Raw genomic sequence first — 16,338 nt, 5'->3', positions numbered from 1 at the left:
AGCTCTTTGAACTCTCTGCATCAGCATAGTATCTGCCGTACGACTCCTGCGGCGATGCCACTCGCCATTGCCGACAGTGACCGGGCACTGGTACTTGAACTGGCAAACGACACCATGGGTCCATGGCGGCATTCGCGCGCGTCCTCCTCCCCGCCGGTCTGGGCGGATTAACCCGAACACAGACAATCCTCCCCATTCACCAAATCACCGGCAAGGACACAGCGGAGGCGTTCGGGGCCGCTGCGAGCTCTCACCGGTCACTGGACCGCCGGAGTTGCCGAGGCCTGAGGGGAACGGCGAGCGGAGGGGAGCTCGAGGAAGAAGAAAAGTTTCTCTGTTTATTATTATTATTATTTATACTCGACGCAATATAATCTTAGCCGCAGATGTGTCATCCGACGGCTCGGTGTATCAAGTGCCGTCCGCACCCCCCGGATCGGAATGCCAGTCGCCACCGCCCGCCGGGGCACCCGGCTGACATCGTCGGCGCCGCCATGAGTCCCAAAGCCACCTGCGGCGGACGTCCCGCTGTAGGCGCGCGGGCGCTCGCTCGTCAGCTTGCTGTCCAACGACGCCGGCCATGCCGACGCCGCCGCGCGCGCGTCACGCTCCGGTCCTCTCCACGGCCGCCACAGCCCCTCGCACGATCGCACCTCGGCGCGCGCCGGCCATGGGCGTGGCCGCGTGGGCCTCCGCCAATCAGGTCCTGTCGCGCAATGCACGCGCACTGGTGGGAGGCGAAGTGGAGGTGAATGCTTGCTTGGCCTTGGCGTGTGGATCTGCTTGACAGCTTGAGCAGGACTGAGTTTCACGACGCTTCATCACTCTGCTAAGAGCTTCTGTGATGCACTGCAACTCACGTTCTCTGTCCAAGCGAAGCAGGCGGTGACTAGTCTATGCCGAGGATTTACATCGACTGACAGAGTGAATTTCCTGTAGAAATCTATATGCACTCTCAGTTTTGAGGCTGAGGCCCGAGTTCTTGGCTGATCTCTTGCCTTGTGTTTGGTTCCAGGGTCGAATTGGGTCGGGACAGGTTCGACCCAGTTGGACCCATGTTTGGTTAGGGGGTTTATATGGGTCGAGTTCAACCTGTAGGGGAATATACCCACTAGATGCGGGTCAGGGTGATTCCTTCAAAACCAACGGACCACTCCGACCCACTTCCCTCCCGCGCCGTCACGTGTGTCGCGCGTGAGCTGTCGGTCACCCCCCAATCCTTATCCTCACCCTCACCCTCCCACGCACACCCCCGCTGGATCTCGCGAGTCGCGACGCCCCTCTCTGGCGGGCGGCGGCGGCGCCCCTCCTCCGTGGCGGCGAAGCTCCGCGCTCCCTGCTGGTGCATCCCCGCTCCCTCCCCTCCCAGGTATTGCACCATGACCCCGGCGTCCTCCCCTTCTCATTTTTCCTGGCTGCGCCTCCCCCTTCCCTCCTAGCTCGCGAGCTGAACCGTGCCGCCCCTGTTCTTCCCTGCAGGCGCCGCCCCTCCCCGTCTCCCCTGCCCGCGCCGGCCTGGCGGACCCGTCCCCTCCCCTCCCTCGCAGCGGCGACCTGGTTGCACCGGCCCTCATCGTCGTCACCGCATCTCCAGCAAGCCGGTCTTCTCCTCCACCACTGGGCATCACTGAGCCGCGCCATCCTTCTTCAGCCCCAAGGTAAGCAAATCCAAACCGATTTGCTGATTCTCGTGTGTGGTGCTTGCTAGATTTGGAACTAATTTTGCTACAACAATGAGTATACATGTATGTTGCTAGATTTGGAACTATGCCATACCTATATTATTGTTCTTGTCATTGTTATGTTGTAGATGGATAAGAAGACCAAGGCTGTAATTTGCGCTGCTGCTGCACACATGTTGTTATCAATGGTGGCCGTGATTATTCAGTCTAGAAAACGTAAACGGGGTGAAAGGACTGCTGGTATTACCTATGGGCCTATGGAGGAAAGGGATAGGATGAGAATAGAATACCTAAACAATAAAATTTGGAGGGATGACACAGTTTGTGTGAACATGTTAAGATTTAATAGAGACAAATTCTTTCGGTTGTGCAGTCTTTTTAGAGATCGTGGTTTGCTTAAAGATACCATTCACGTGTGTGTTGAGCAACAAGTGGGCATGTTTCTAAATACAGTGGGACACAACCTTAGGAATAGGTTAGTTGGAACTAATTTTGATAGATCGGGAGAAACAGTTAGCCGTTATTTCAACAAAGTACTCCATGCTATTGGTCAGTTACGGGGGGAATTAATTAAACCCCCATCCTTGGACACTCCAAGCAAAATTGCAGGGAACTACAGATGGGATCCATACTTTAAGGTGTGAGCCTTATTGCTGTTTTGTTTTCAGATTCATACTAATCTGACCTCAGCAATGTCCCTAATCTTTTCTTGATTTATTTGAAAAAAATAGGATTGTATTGGAGCAATTGATGGTACACATGTAAGAGCATCTGTTCCTAAGTATATTGAGAATTCATTTCGTGGTAGGAAGTCTCATGCCACACAAAATATTATGGCAGCCGTTGATTTTGATCTACGATTCACTTATGTCTTGGCTGGTTGGGAGGGGGCAGCACACGATGCTCTAGTTTTACGAGATGCTTTAGAATGCGAGAATGGTCTTCGTGTTCCACAAGGTAATATAGTAGCAGGCTCTGAACTTGTGCATACAAATTTGTCATATTTATAGAAATTTGACCAACCTGTCCATCACATGATAGGCAAATACTACCTAGTTGATGCTGGATATGGAGCAAAGCCGGGATTCTTGCCCCCTTTCCGTGGCGTCTGGTACCACTTGAAAGAATGGGGGAGGGGGAGTAATCCGGTGCAAAATGAGAAGGAGTTGTTCAACCTTAGACATTCCTCTCTTCGTGTCACAGTAGAGCGTGCATTTGGGGCACTAAAGAGAAGATTCAAAATTCTTGATGATGCCATCCCATTCTTCCCTTTTTCAACTCAAGTAGATATTGATGTTGCTTGCTGCATCATTCATAATTGGGTCATACAAGATGGGGTGGATGATTTTTTTTCGAGGACTATCCAAGCTATGAACAAGCTTCAACAGTCGCTGGACAAGCAAATGACCATGCTGCTATGGTTCATTTCAGGCAACAAATTGCTGATCAGATGTGGTCAGATCGTCAAAACAACAATGTTAACTAATATTGTTTGATGTATTTCATTTGTAAGACATGTATTGTTCAATTCCATTTGTATTGAACATATTGCTTGCTGTACCATGTGTGTAAGACATTTTTTGTTTGATTCCATTTGCATTTGACATATTGCTTGCTGTACCATGTGTGTAAGACATTTTTTGTTTGATTCCATTTGCATTGGACATATTGCTTGCTGTACCATGTGTGTAAGACATTTTTTGTTTGATTCCATTTGTATTGGACATATTGCTTGTTCATGTGATTGTGCTGAAATTCAAGTTCATGTGTATAACAGGGCGCTGCAACTAAAATTAAGTGTGCAGCTGGACATATAGTCTGCTAATTTTGTTTTTAATTATGTGTTTGTATGACAGGCAATGGATGCAGCTGAAGGACTTTGGGGGAACTAGCGGGCCTGCCATATGGACTTCAACAATGTCCGCTTTCATGCTCACTCACCTCTGTAATTTGGTGGCTACTGGCTTGAAGACATCGAAGGGCTTTAAGAAGGTCCATCTCAATGCTTGTGCTAGGGCTATCAATGAGAAGTTCAACACTATGTGCACGGGTGAGCAAGTCAAGAACCATTTGAAAACATGGCAGAAAAGGTTTGCAAAGATAACTAGACTTAAGAAGTTGAGTGCTGCACTATTTGATGAAGATAATTGCATGATTACTCTTGACGCTGAGCACTACAATAACCATATTCAGGTAATCTATACTCCATTTTACCATCATTAGGCTCATGCTGAATTTTCAGATTTTGTTGACTAATATGTAGTACATTCTAGGATCATAAGGCTGATGCTGAGTTCTTTAACAAGCCCCTCCTGCACTATAGAGAGATGGAAACAATATTTGGAAATAGCATGGCCACAAGAAACTTTGCAAAGGACTCAAGTGCACCCCTAGGAAGAGACGATAATGATGCTGACAGCCAAGAGGCGGAGGATACTGGATATGATGCAAGTGAATGTACTACTCAAGGGGCAACATCTACTGCTAGCAGACCTAGCAAGAGGGCAAAGTTAGCTGAAATCAAAGAGGAGGGGATGATTGGTGTTGTCAAAAGTGTAGGTAAAGACCTTGCAAATGCTATACAAATGGTTGCTCATCCGGATGACCTGCCACCAGACCTATTTCCAATGTTGCAGAGCATGCCTGGTTTCAATTCAGCCCACATATCTTATTACTTCCATTATTTGGTTGCGAACCCTAGCATTGGTAGAGTTTCTACACCCTGCCATGGGAGAACAAGTTAGATTGGGTTTCAATGTACATCGCTGAGAAGTTTCCTGGACAGTAATGGCGATTTGGATGAGACACAAGTTTCTTTTGTTGGGCTTTGTACCATATGATGTGTAAGCCTTGACCTTATATCTTGTAAGGCTTGAACTTGACGTATTGCCTTGAACTTTATATACTTAAGTAAGGCTTGAACTTGCTATATCCTATATTAGTTGTGGCAGCTTTGTAATATGATTTAAGGAAGGTTTGCACCGTCAACTATGGTAAACTCACCAAGAAGGTGACCATATTCCCTGATCAACCCTCATCCCTCCATCCAAACAAGAGATGGAGTCACTCCAACCCATTTTGTCCTTGCAACCAAACAAAAAACTAGGTCCGACCCAACCCAGTAACCAAACATGAAACTGGGTCTGACCCAACCCTGAAATCAGGGATGGACCCAACCCATCTCCAAACCAAACACATGCTTGGTCTTCTCCAACGGCAGAGTAGCAGTGCGGACTACAGCCTTTAATTACTATATTTGTCTTCTACCATCAAAGTGGCTGTAGTTTAGTGGTGAGAATTCCACGTTGTGGCCGTGGAGACCTGGGCTCGAATCCCAGCAGCCACACTTTTATCTTATTTTTTTCCCTTTTCCCATCCAGGATTGGGTTTTGGGTCACAGGACTACAGGAGAGCAGCTTAGCTAGGTACATGCCGCTGGATAAATAGATGTCCCCCTTTTCCCATCCAGAATTGGGCTCTGGGTCACAGGACTACAGGAGAGCAGCTATAGGAACTGAAATAATAGATGTCTACGGCTAAACTAGTCATTTCAAACTAAATGGATACATTTGGAATATAGTTTATGCTTTCAATGTGTTCCCTCAATTGGAATTGCTGTAGCAAACATTCTATGCAGGAAAATTAAGTGACTGTAGTCCCATTTAATCTTCACCCTGTTGGAACTAAATCAACCAACAGCAGGACTGCAAATTTCGTCAGAAGTTGGGCATTCAGTTAGTTTCGTCAGTAACAGTGTCACTTTTAGTTTCATCAGGAATGGGCACCTGATTCAGTTTCGTCAGAATTTTGAGAGCAGAGCAACAAGGCGTCAAGTGACTCAAGCTGGCGACTTCACTTCAATGCTTGAGCGCGTTTTCTTTGCTTTGCCCGACTTTAAAAAGTATTAGTCCCTTTAATCATATTGCTTAACGTAATTGCTATACTTTTCATGTTTTTTTTATACTGAGCATAATCTAGATGCAGAACTAGTATACTCTAGGCTAAATATATAGCAGTGGAATTGTATCCTGGATTTGCTATCAATGAAATCACAGCTGCTGTTCCTTGCCTATTTGATTATTGGTTTTGATTCCCTGCTCGTTAGTTTTCCCTCGTTCATCTGTCATTTGGCACATTTTGGTGCAGTTAACACAAATTGTAGCTAAAATATGTGAGCATAACATGTGATAGAATCAAGGATAGCTGCTGACAAGAACTGTCATTTTCTGTTATACATACAGACTTTTATTTCTATTTTGGTGCAGGAATTTTCTCTAGGAGGTCATGAGCTAACTGAGAACAAATTTTCCCTTGTCATTGTGTTAACAGAACAGCATGCAATGGACAATAATGTGGAGACAATTTTTTTTTATTTTGTCAGAGCCCCAGAGGCTGGATGACTCATTGAACCGAAACTCTGTATCCAAAGACTTTAGAAAGAATTCAGTTAGTCGCATTGTTTGCTTACTGAAACTCTATATCCAAAGTTGACTGGCACAACCAAAGGGACAAATAAATTTTGAATTTAATTTATGGGTATGATTTCCAGTTCCTGGTTTAGCATCAAACACAGTGGTGATCTGTATTTCATTTACCCACCATGGAGTAGTATCAAGGTGTTGGGCAAAACTGAAAGCAGAGATCACTCTAGTTGCAGCACATAACCGAAAGCCTATCTCGCAGTATTATCCTTGCCTAAACTCCCTCCCTGCACTAGAAACGTCTGACCTACGAATCCTGCAAGGACACGAGCACACCACCCACCATTGACGACAGGGACCAACGTCTGACGGCTGATGCTTGCGCCACCGGCCACCGGAGCCGTAGCCGGGAACGCCGACCGGTCAAGCGCTACAAATGGCCGCCGCCGCGTTCCGGAAGGTACGCGTGCGACAGCAGCCGCAGTTCGCTGGAAACCCCACGCCGCCGTCCAGGTCACCGGGGTTGTGGAGGCCCGAGGGGAGCGGCGAGCGGTGGAGAGCTCGAGGAAGAAGAAAAGCGTCTCCCCATTTCCTATTATACTCGGCGCAATGTACCGTCCACCCCAGGACGGTAGTTGAAATGCCGTCCGCCCCCCGCCCGAGTCGGGATGCCACTGGCCGGTGGCCACTCGCCGACGCCACCGCCCACCGGGGCACCCGGCTGACATCTTCGGCGCAACCACGCTCCCCTGAGCGCCACCTAGAGTCTCAGTGCCCATTCACCGGCGGACGTCCAACGACGCCGCCCCGGCTGAGCCGCCGCGGACGGGAAGACAGTCGACAACTCCGAGAAGAGACACCTGGCCTCGATCCGGCGTCGACCATGCCGTTGCCGTCTGATGAACTTCGCCCCAACTCAAGCTGCTGCCGCTGTCAAAGGAGCAGGAGGCCTCGCGCGCGCTCGTCAGCTTTAATTTGTGCCCGACGACGCCGGCCCGGCTGCGCCCGTCGCCATGGACGCCACGCCCACATGCACCTGAACGCCGTAGAGACTTGATCTCGCCCATCCCACCTCGGCGGCCGGCGTTCATACGCATCTCTTCTCTCGCCGCTGCTACCTGCGCCAGCCGCCAGCGCCACCGGAGGCGTTGCCTCCAAGGGGGAACAGCGACCGGTCAGCCGCATATTTTCCATCCGACGTCTGTCAGGCAATCCGGGGTGGACGGTATTTCATTTACCGTCCACCCCGGAAGGTTGCCGTCCGCGCCTGGCGTCGGGCTGCCAGTTGCCACCGCCCACCCGGCCGACATCGTCGGCGCAGCCGCGCAATCCTGGCCTCCGCCTCGAGCTCCCCAAGCCCTCGGTCACGTGCGCTCGCCGGTTTGCTGGCCGATGCAAGGGCGCCGCCGGCCCAGCCGGTCGCTCCCGTCGGCGCGGCCGCCAAGAAGGCCAGATTGCCAGAAGCACCGATCGACTCCGAGATGACACGCCGGCCTCGAGAATATCTCGTTGCCAGCGACCTCGGTGGCGTTCATCAGTGTTGGGAATCGCAGTACATGATGCTATGGGCTGGGGAGTTTGGCCTTCCAAATCATTTTGATTCAGAAGCAAGCTCTGAGCCTCTGACTCTGAGGGCTAGCGTTCAGATCCAAGCACAAGAGATGAAGAAACTTCAGTCCAACAGCGACTTCACCTTCCTGACAAAAAATAGATCACGACTGAAACGCTGCAAAATGAACGCCCGATGACCTGAAAAATTGAGCTGGTATGACATTCCTGGCTCAGGTACTTTGGGTTACTCGGCCCTTCAAGCTTCAAAGGGATACCCTTGATGATGCAACATAATTCAACCAATGCCAAAATGTAAGCCATAGAATGCTACGGTTCTGGTTTCTGTTCAAGTAGAGCGAATCTACTGCATTAGACTATTGACTGCGTTGGTTGACGTATCAGCAAACTGTCAGCCATGGATTGTATATAAAGTCACTGCTGGTTTTCGTAAAACACCAAACATCCATATTCAACAAATAAAACAAATTATGTTATTGGGAGCAAATGTATCTGCAAAATACCCTTGACGACATGTTTACTGGCATTTGATTCTTGTTGGCCAGAAGTCGGCAAAATTCTCCAAGCGCCCAAATGGGGTATAAATTGGCGGTAGTTGGCATAGTTGAAGTGTAACTGTATCTGTATAAGGAGGAGTTGAAGCATCCAACATGGTCCTACAAAAATAAACAAGACAAAAATGAAAGAACCACGAGCATCTTGCTTGCAAACATTAACAGTTTATTAGACTGCTCTGCTCGTCGATGTTCATACATAATTCATCAGCATACGACTCTGAACTCTGGAGTATCTGTGACTGTGAACCATCCCATTAAAATCTTCAGCCTTTGCCATCTCACCGCCAATCCATCATGGAATGGAATCCTCTTCGACATTGCTTTTCTTTGCCTTGATCTGCAGTTATTGTCACCCGGGCACAGATACTTGAACTGGCCAGCGACACCTCGGCGCAGTGGCGGAGCTCGCGGGAAAATTTAGGTGGGGCAGACTCACACGACACCGGCGGCTGCTGGATGTTCCTCTCCACCATTAGTTGTTGCTGCCGACGCTGCTACATGTCCCAGCCACGCCCAGTAGGGGGTTCCATACCACTGACGCCGTCCGCTTGCTCTTCCGCCTCCTCCAGCCAGCCCTCCGTGAATCAGACTGAGCGAACGACGGCGAGGCGAGTGCACAGCACATATATCACAGGGGCGGCGAACGGATGGAGGTACGGCAGCCAGGCACAGGAGGGGCCGCTGAGGGGACGAAGTTGTGAGGGGCGGGGCAGCGGCGGCTACGGTTCCTTGCTCCTGGCCGACTGGGGCGGTGTCGGTCGTCGGGCGGACGGAGAGGAGGGGCGATTCCGCGAGGGGAGGGGCGATAGGCAAGGCAGGCCAGGCCCCCTGGACTTCATTCAGTGCGCGGACCCTTGGTGGGCCAAAAAAATAAATGGGCAGTCTTGACTAGTTCGTTGGCCACCGGCCCAAAACCAAACTTCATCTTCTTCCTCCGGCTAACAGACCTCCTGTTCGTCCGCCTCCAACCTTCAGGGGCTTCAGATCGGCGATCTGCAGCCTAGAACGCCATGGGAGGGGGTCTCGAGGGGAGAGTATGCTCCATCAGTAGCTGGGGCAGCTGCCCCACCCTGCCGTATGGGGAGCTCCGCCTCTGCCTCGGCGGCATTCCCGCGCGTCCACCTCCACGCCGGTCTGGTCTGGTCTGGTCGGATAACCCCGAACACATCCAATCCTCCCCATTCACCGAATCACCGCCGAGGACACGGCGGAGTGGCTTGACATAGGTCACCGCTGCGATCTCTCATAGGTCACCGGACAGCCAGAGTTGCCGAGGCCGCCGGACTCCCGAGGGGAACGGCGAGAGCGGAGGAGAGCTCGAGGAGGAAGAAAAGCGTTTCTGTCTTATCATACTCGGCGTAATCTTAGCCGCACATGTGCGATCCGACGGCTCAGAGACAAACCTGGGGTGGACGGTATTTCATTTACCGTCCACCCCCGGACGGTATATCTATAGTTGGCCGTTTGGCCCGATGCCCATGGGGCCCGAGGCCCAGCCCAATTTAGCCCGACCCGAGCATGGCCCGAGCCTGATTATTATTGGGCTCCGGGGGGCACAGGCCCGATACTCGAGCCGTGCTTGGGCCTCACTGCTGGCCCGCTGGACGCGTCCAGGCACGGCCCGATCGGCCCAGCAGGCAGCACGGCGGCCCGGCACAGCCCAAGGCTGTCACACCCTGAAATTTTTGAATTTCAGGATGTGATTAAAATTAAAAATAAAACAACAATTTTCTCATAATTTTAAAATTTTCCTAACATTTGTTTTCTTCACAGAGAATTTAGTGTAAGAGAAAATAAATATTGGTTGTTTTCCAAATTAATTGAGGTTGTTTTATTTGTGTTGCATTCATGCCGCAATGCATTATTCTATTGCTTGTTGTTCAACTCAAGTTTGAATTCTCCTGAATTTAAATTTGAATTGAATAGGTTTGAATCTATTTCAAAAGAAAATGCAAAACATTTCTCCCTCTCCCCATCTCTTTTCAGCCCAGCCGGCCCAATCCCCCTCTTCTCCTTTTTTTCCTTTCCTTTCCCCGCAGCCCAAACCGCAGCCCGTTTCTTGTCCCGGCCAAAACCCGGGCCAAACTCCTTTTTCCAGCCCAGTTCGCGCCTCCCTCTTCTCTGCCGCCGACAGGTGGGCCCCACCTGTCGGGGCCGTCCCCGACCTCGAGCCGGGCTCGAACTCGAGCAGAGTCCGGCCGGCACACGCGCCGCCAGCGCCTCCCTTGGCGCGCACGCCAAGACTCGCGGCCGCCCCTATTTATAGCCCCGCACCGCCCCCTTGGACCCCCTCTAGACCCTCTTCGAGCCGCAGCCGCCCTCTCGCACAAACCCTAACCCCGAAACCGCCGCCGCCATTGGAGCTCCACACGAGCTCGGGCCGTCGTCGACCCACTTCTCCGTAGCCTCCCCTCGACGCCCGCGCGTAACCGGAGCTCCGCCGCAGGGTGAGCAACGCCATGCCTCCTCTGTTCCCTCTATCTTGCGTCTCCTTGCCACGGCAATCGCCCGTCGTCATCGCCGCTCCGCCTCTCGCCGTCGCAAGCCCTTGTCCGGCCTCCCACTCGACCAAACGATCCCCTAGACGCGTTCCGCGTGGTCCTAGCTCGCTCCTGACCCAAACCCAAGTTGAAATCGAGCCCTGAGTCACCGTTTCGGTGAACTCCGGCGAGCTCGCCACCGCTCGCCGCCGCTCGCCGCCGCCAGCCGTCGTCGGCGCCGCCACCCATCACCTCTTTTGTACCCAGGCCGTCCGATCTAAAATCGACGGGCGAGATTAGATCCAAAACTGAGTCAATGTCCTGGATACCGGTCAACCCTAGACGTTTTGCAAAAAGACCCCTCGGTTTTCTCAAAATCAACCCGCCGCCCTGCTCTGTTCAAAAATAATTCTGTTTAAGTCCTTTTTATTTCTGTTTTAGCCCCTATGCTTTTATAAATTTGAACCCGCCGACCAGAGCTCGAGTTTTTGCATGTTAGCCCCTGAAGTTTAGGTTTAATTATGTTTAGGTCCCTGGTTTCTTCAGATCCAGCCCCTGGTTGCTCTCTTTCTTTAAAAATGAGCCCCTAGAACCCTGTTTTGGCTATAACTTCTTCGTTTTAACTCTGTTTTCAGCGATCCTTGCGCTCACGTGATCCTTGTGACGTGTGCAATAGCTTTATAACCTTTTTATCCTCTGTGAGCACACTTTTTTGTGTCTTACAAATCTTTTCTGTTAGACCTTAACCCTTTAGTTAATCGCGACTAGATCCCTGAAGAATCATTTATCTCATAGAATCGCCGTTTTAGTTCCGTTTTCCGCGTTTTTTGCGCTCTCATAACCATAGCAGCGAGCCCTAACCTTTAGTACGTTCTTTTAAAGCCTTTCTTTTGTTTTGGTGTATTGTTCTTAGTTGTTCTTGTTATTTGCTTTGTATGTTTGCTCGGGGATTGCTTCGAGTAGAAGGATCATTGTTTGAAGATTGAAGATCAAGAATTCCAAGTGAACAAAAGCTGAAGAGCAGTAAGAGTAGTTTTTCATTGGAGAAAGGCAAGTGACCCTAACCACACTTCTATCTATGCTTTATTTATAAGATTATATGTTTAATTGGAACATGGAGAACCACCCAAGAAAACCGTACAACCATAATACTAATGGGCTCTGGTCTTGGCTAAGTAATTAGATGAACTATATGTTGTGTTGGGGTTGTTCCGCTTGGTGGTTATGAGTTTGTGTTGTGGAGCGGGTGAAGGAAGCTGCGTCTTCTGAGGGACCGCACGGCAGGGACCAACACATACATATAGGGATTCTTTGTAAAGGCCTCGTAGCGTCCCTATGCAATCACACCTCGGAAGTGTGGTATTGTGCCTAGCTAGCACATTGTGTGGTTGGGTTCAATGTTCTTCGGAACTTTTACGCGAATTGTGGTGAAAGTGTACAACCTCTGCAGAGTTAAAACTAACCGGTTAGCCGTGCTCACGGTTAAGAGCGGCTTGGACCCTCACATGATTAATAAACTTAAAGATGGATATAAATCACATTCTGGTTATTTCTTGTGGCCTTACTGAGTATCAACCATAAGTGTACTCACCCTTGCTTATTGCTGCTCAGAAGGAGAAGGTTTATGAAGTCTTTCTGAAGATGTTGCTGAGTTCTAGGCGTACGCTACCCCAGTCGATTGCCTGTGAAGTTGAAGCCATCGTTTCCAGGATAAGCTGTAAACTCTGATAGTCTTTTATTTGTTTTAGTTCTCTTTTTCGTGATACTGTACTGATTATTCACTTATGATGTCTCTATATGTATGAAACTTGATCCTGTCATACATATAGCTATGCATTCGGTTTTGTTCTTAAAACCGGGTGTGACAAAGGCCCGCTTCCCAGGCCAGCCCGGGCAAAAGAGCCGTTGGAGGCCTCTGCCGGCCCAGCCCAGAAAGACTCATTGGAGGGGAGGCATATAAGGCGGCCGTACCGCTAATTTGCGGTTAACCGTGGGGAATGGATCCGTGCGGTCAATTTCCCGACATGACATATTTCCATATCTGGAATGGAGCCCCGCCGCACGATGGGAACACTACTGCGTTTTCTATTTTTTCCTTTTCCAGTAACTTTTTTGTCGTTTTTTGATAAAAGTTTTTCTGAAAATTTTTTCGAAGAAATAAATTGAGACGAAAAAAACTTACGAGAAAAATTTTGAATAAAAAATTTTAAGAAACAAAATTAGAAAAATTGATGAGAAAATTTTTACAGTCAAGACAAAAAAAGGCTCGGATAAATTTTTTTTGCATCCGAAACAAAAGAAAGTCTCAGGTGAAAATTTTTTTGCATATAGTTTTGAAGACAAAAAATTGTGAGAGAAAAAATAAAAATGCAAAAAAAAAAAAACTGAGAGATCCAGCGGGATCCGCCGGGAGGCCACCGTAGCACCGCCGCTCGCTGTAGCCCACGTCTGCGCCGCCGCTCCTCCGTGGGCGGCCAGCTCGCCGGCGAGGTCGCAGCCCGTGTCCGCGCCATCGCTCCCCCGTGGGCGGCCAGCTCGCCGGGGCGTCCTACCTGCCGCGGCACACTGGGAGGCGGGCCACCCCTCGTCGTCGTCGGGGATGACCTCCCCTAAGCCGCGCAGCTCCTGAGGGGAGAGCTCGCCTCCATGCCTCCGGCAGCCCAATTCAGATCTAGAGCACAGAAAAAGAGAGAGAGAGGGAGAGGAAGGAGACTGGGAAAGGAATCTCACGGAGCCACGGAGGGCGCCAGCCGCAGAAAAAGAGGAGTCACGTGGGTGGGCGTAGGACCCACCATGGGAGTCGACCGCGAGTTGTCTTGGTTCCGGTCACCCGTAGAATCAAGATTGCGCGTCCCCCCCTCCCGGCTTCCATTCGCTCGACCCCTCCGCTCCCTTAACCCTAGATCCCCTCGACCCCTCCCGTCTCGCTCTCGCCCTCTTCTCCAACTCCGGTCGCCGGCTCGCCGCCGTTGCCCTATACGCCACCAGAAGCCGGTCTTCCGTTTGGCCGTCCACTCTATTCCGCTCACCCTCTTCTCTTTGTTTTCCTCCCTACGTTTGTATCTTCACTGGTCGACTCGCTTCCTCAACTCAAATCCGTCCCCAAACCCGACTATCCCTCCATAAATCTCATAGATCCGGCCATCCTCGATCTCGCCGGCGTCCTTGGTGCTCCGGATCTGGTAAGTCCGGAAACCCTAATCTTTTTTTTTATTTTTTTTATTTCTTTCCCCAAATTCTGCTCGATTTTGCCCTCTGCGCAGTTGCTCGACCGATGCAAAGCCATTGAGGTACCCGAGGGGGCTGGATCTGGGGTCTTTGGACCCTAACCGGCAGCTCGGTTCCCTCGGTTTTGCCGGCCGACGTGAAGCCGTGACGCGGCGAAGGCCTGCCCCCCAGGCCATGGACGACGACGACGAGGGCCACACCATCAACGATGACTTGCAGATGATGGGCCTGGAGGGGGACGACGAGGGCCACACCATCAGTATCATGATGATAATTCAGCACAAGCTGCTGTGTAATAGGGTAGTTTATTTGCACTGTATAATTATACGAGGTGAACTTAATATCCTATTTTAGTGCTTTGCATGCTTGGGCCAAATGGGCGGCACGGGCACGTCGGCGGCACGTCGTGCCGTGTCTAGGCGTGCTCGGGCCGGGTCGTGCGGTGCCGCCCGTTTGGCCAACTATAGGTCAGCCCGCCGGGACACCCGGCTGACATCGTCGGCGCCGCCATGAGTCCCAAAGCCATCAGCGGCGGACGTCCCGCTGTAGGCGCGCTGGCGCTCGCTCGTCAGCTTGCTGCCTAGCGACGCCGCCGCCCCAGCTGAGCCGCCGTGGACGGCAAGACGGTCGACGACGCCGAGAAGATACATTCTTGGCCTCCGGCGTCCATCGTCACCGCGGGCCATGCCGTTGCCATCTGAGGAGCTTCGTCGCAAAGCTTCCGCTCTCACAGCACAGGAGCAGGAGGCCTCCGCGCGCACGCGTTGCCTCGCTTCCCAACGACGCCGCCCCGGCTGCGCCCGTCGCCGTGGACGCGAGCCACGCCAAGAAGGCCAGAAGCGGACACGCACCTATCGGCCGGCGCTACTCGGACATGTCCCGTCAGCACTCATCACCGGCCATGCCGATGCCGCCGGACCGCCGCAAGCTGCCGGCGCGAAGTGGTCGGCTCGTCGGCATGATGCTTCGGGCTCAGGCGGCGCTACTCCACGCTCTGCAGCCTCAGCCGCGGCGAGCCCCGTGGCTTCCCCACGTCCTCGCCTCCGGGAGGCTCTACGGTGCCGAGGCCGCCCGGCATCACGGCGGGGCGCTCCCTGTCGGCGAGGACGGCATGGCGTGCGTGGGGCTGTGCTTAGGTGCGAAGCTCGCGTGTGCGGCGGACATGGCGCCGTGCAGCAGCGAGGAGCCTCATGAGCCGTGGCGAAGCGCGCGGCCTGATTCCTGATCGAACTCGATCCAGTCTCGCAAGGAAGGGGAAGACACTCTCACGCGAAGCGTCGATCTGGGACGCACATTCTCAATCGGACGACTCCTAGGCACCCAGTCGTCCACCCGGTCGGCATCTCAAACACCGTCCCCCCCCCTGAAATCGCCAGGCCGCCGTCTCTCCGCCGCACGCCGCGGCTCGCCGGCGAGTCCCGGAGGCCGCCGGATCCCACGTACTTGCGTCTAGATACCTCGCCGCGCACCCTTGCACCGGCGTCGTGCGCTTCCGGTGGCGCGTCCCTCTTTTTACCCCCGCCGGCGCCAGCTGCAGGCAGGCGCTCCGCCACCGCGCTCACGCGCGACGGCGAGCGATCGACGTGGACCCGGTACGCGCACCAGAACCTGCACAGCTGGGAGCTGGCGCCGCCTTGTTCGTGTTAGCTCCTGTCCAGAGAAAGGAGCTGCGGCTGCGGCTGCGGCTGTGCCTGTGACCCTTGCTGCCGCTTGCGCATTCGAGGTCCCCGTCCACGACGCTGCTGCTTGCGTATCCATGTTTTGGAGACAGATCGAGAAGCTTCATGGCTGCTTCTTGGGTTGGGCGTACATCTAAGACGAGGAAGCCTAATTGAAGTGGCACTGTGGCAGTCTCACTCCGACATGGCCAGGCCAGGTGGTGCCCAAAGGAGCCGGACTTAGACGAACTTAACATCGGTGGTGGCCTGCAGCCGTCGTCAGTCACAGGGGAAGAAAAAGTTGGCGAGGAGGCAAAAAGGTCGTCGTCTGCGACCTCGCAGAGGTAAATTGCTTGAAGGAGTCTTTGGGCAGCAGCGACGACGGTGCCGTAGAGGTACGTCGGCAGCACGTCAATGGCGTACTAGTCGAAGCGGCAATCGTGGAGGAGGAAAAGCTGATGGAGCTGCCCCTGAAAAACGGTGGCGTTCGCATCCTCTGGCCGTAACCGCAAAGTGCAGCAAGCTGGAGACCAAGGAAAAACGGCACGATGAAGTGCAGCAAGCCGGCGACCAAGAAGATGATGATCAGTGAACTTTGGGGTCGAAGTGCAAGCCGGTGACAAGTTCAAGGAACTGCAGAAGCAAAATTCAAGTTTTGGGGTCGAAGTGCTATAATTGCTCAAGTTGAGGGACTTGCGATGCAATTCTCTCAAACCCAAATATATGCCAATCGAGCAGCCAAA

The 16,338-nt window shown here is 52.2% G+C and overlaps 2 protein-coding genes and 1 non-coding gene across 3 annotated transcripts; all 3 read left to right on the top strand.

Annotated features, from left to right (window-relative positions):
- The first annotated feature begins 1,798 nt into the window (after positions 1 to 1,798).
- Positions 1,799 to 3,555, top strand: LOC120702287 (protein ALP1-like). The gene is made up of 3 exons (XM_039986008.1): positions 1,799 to 2,320; positions 2,414 to 2,639; positions 3,539 to 3,555. Exons 1-3 carry the CDS (start codon positions 1,811 to 1,813, stop codon positions 3,553 to 3,555), a joined length of 753 nt encoding a protein of 250 aa, XP_039841942.1. The 5' UTR covers positions 1,799 to 1,810.
- Positions 3,556 to 3,567: 12 nt separating this feature from the next.
- LOC120702286 lies at positions 3,568 to 4,426 on the top strand. The gene is made up of 2 exons (XM_039986007.1): positions 3,568 to 3,875; positions 3,956 to 4,426. Exons 1-2 carry the CDS (start codon positions 3,600 to 3,602, stop codon positions 4,424 to 4,426), a joined length of 747 nt encoding a protein of 248 aa, XP_039841941.1. The 5' UTR covers positions 3,568 to 3,599.
- Positions 4,427 to 4,956: 530 nt separating this feature from the next.
- On the top strand, positions 4,957 to 5,028 carry TRNAH-GUG. The gene has a single exon. It is a non-coding gene; the product is annotated as a tRNA-His (tRNA).
- The last annotated feature ends 11,310 nt before the right edge of the window (positions 5,029 to 16,338 follow it).

This window comes from Panicum virgatum, chromosome 4K (genome assembly GCF_016808335.1).
Source record: "Panicum virgatum strain AP13 chromosome 4K, P.virgatum_v5, whole genome shotgun sequence".
In the NCBI taxonomy this organism is placed as follows: Eukaryota; Viridiplantae; Streptophyta; class Magnoliopsida; order Poales; family Poaceae; genus Panicum; species Panicum virgatum.
The sequence above is the reverse complement of the archived record's forward strand: the minus strand, read 5'-3'. Positions and strand labels throughout refer to the sequence as shown.

Coding starts and splice junctions, on each gene's coding strand:
- LOC120702287 (XM_039986008.1), top strand. CDS start 1,811: ATGGATAAGAAGACCAAGGCTGTAATTTGCGCTGCTGCTGCACACATG. Junction 2,321..2,413: donor GATGGGATCCATACTTTAAG/GTGTGAGCCTTA, acceptor TGAAAAAAATAG/GATTGTATTGGAGCAATTGA.
- LOC120702286 (XM_039986007.1), top strand. CDS start 3,600: ATGTCCGCTTTCATGCTCACTCACCTCTGTAATTTGGTGGCTACTGGC. Junction 3,876..3,955: donor ACTACAATAACCATATTCAG/GTAATCTATACT, acceptor AGTACATTCTAG/GATCATAAGGCTGATGCTGA.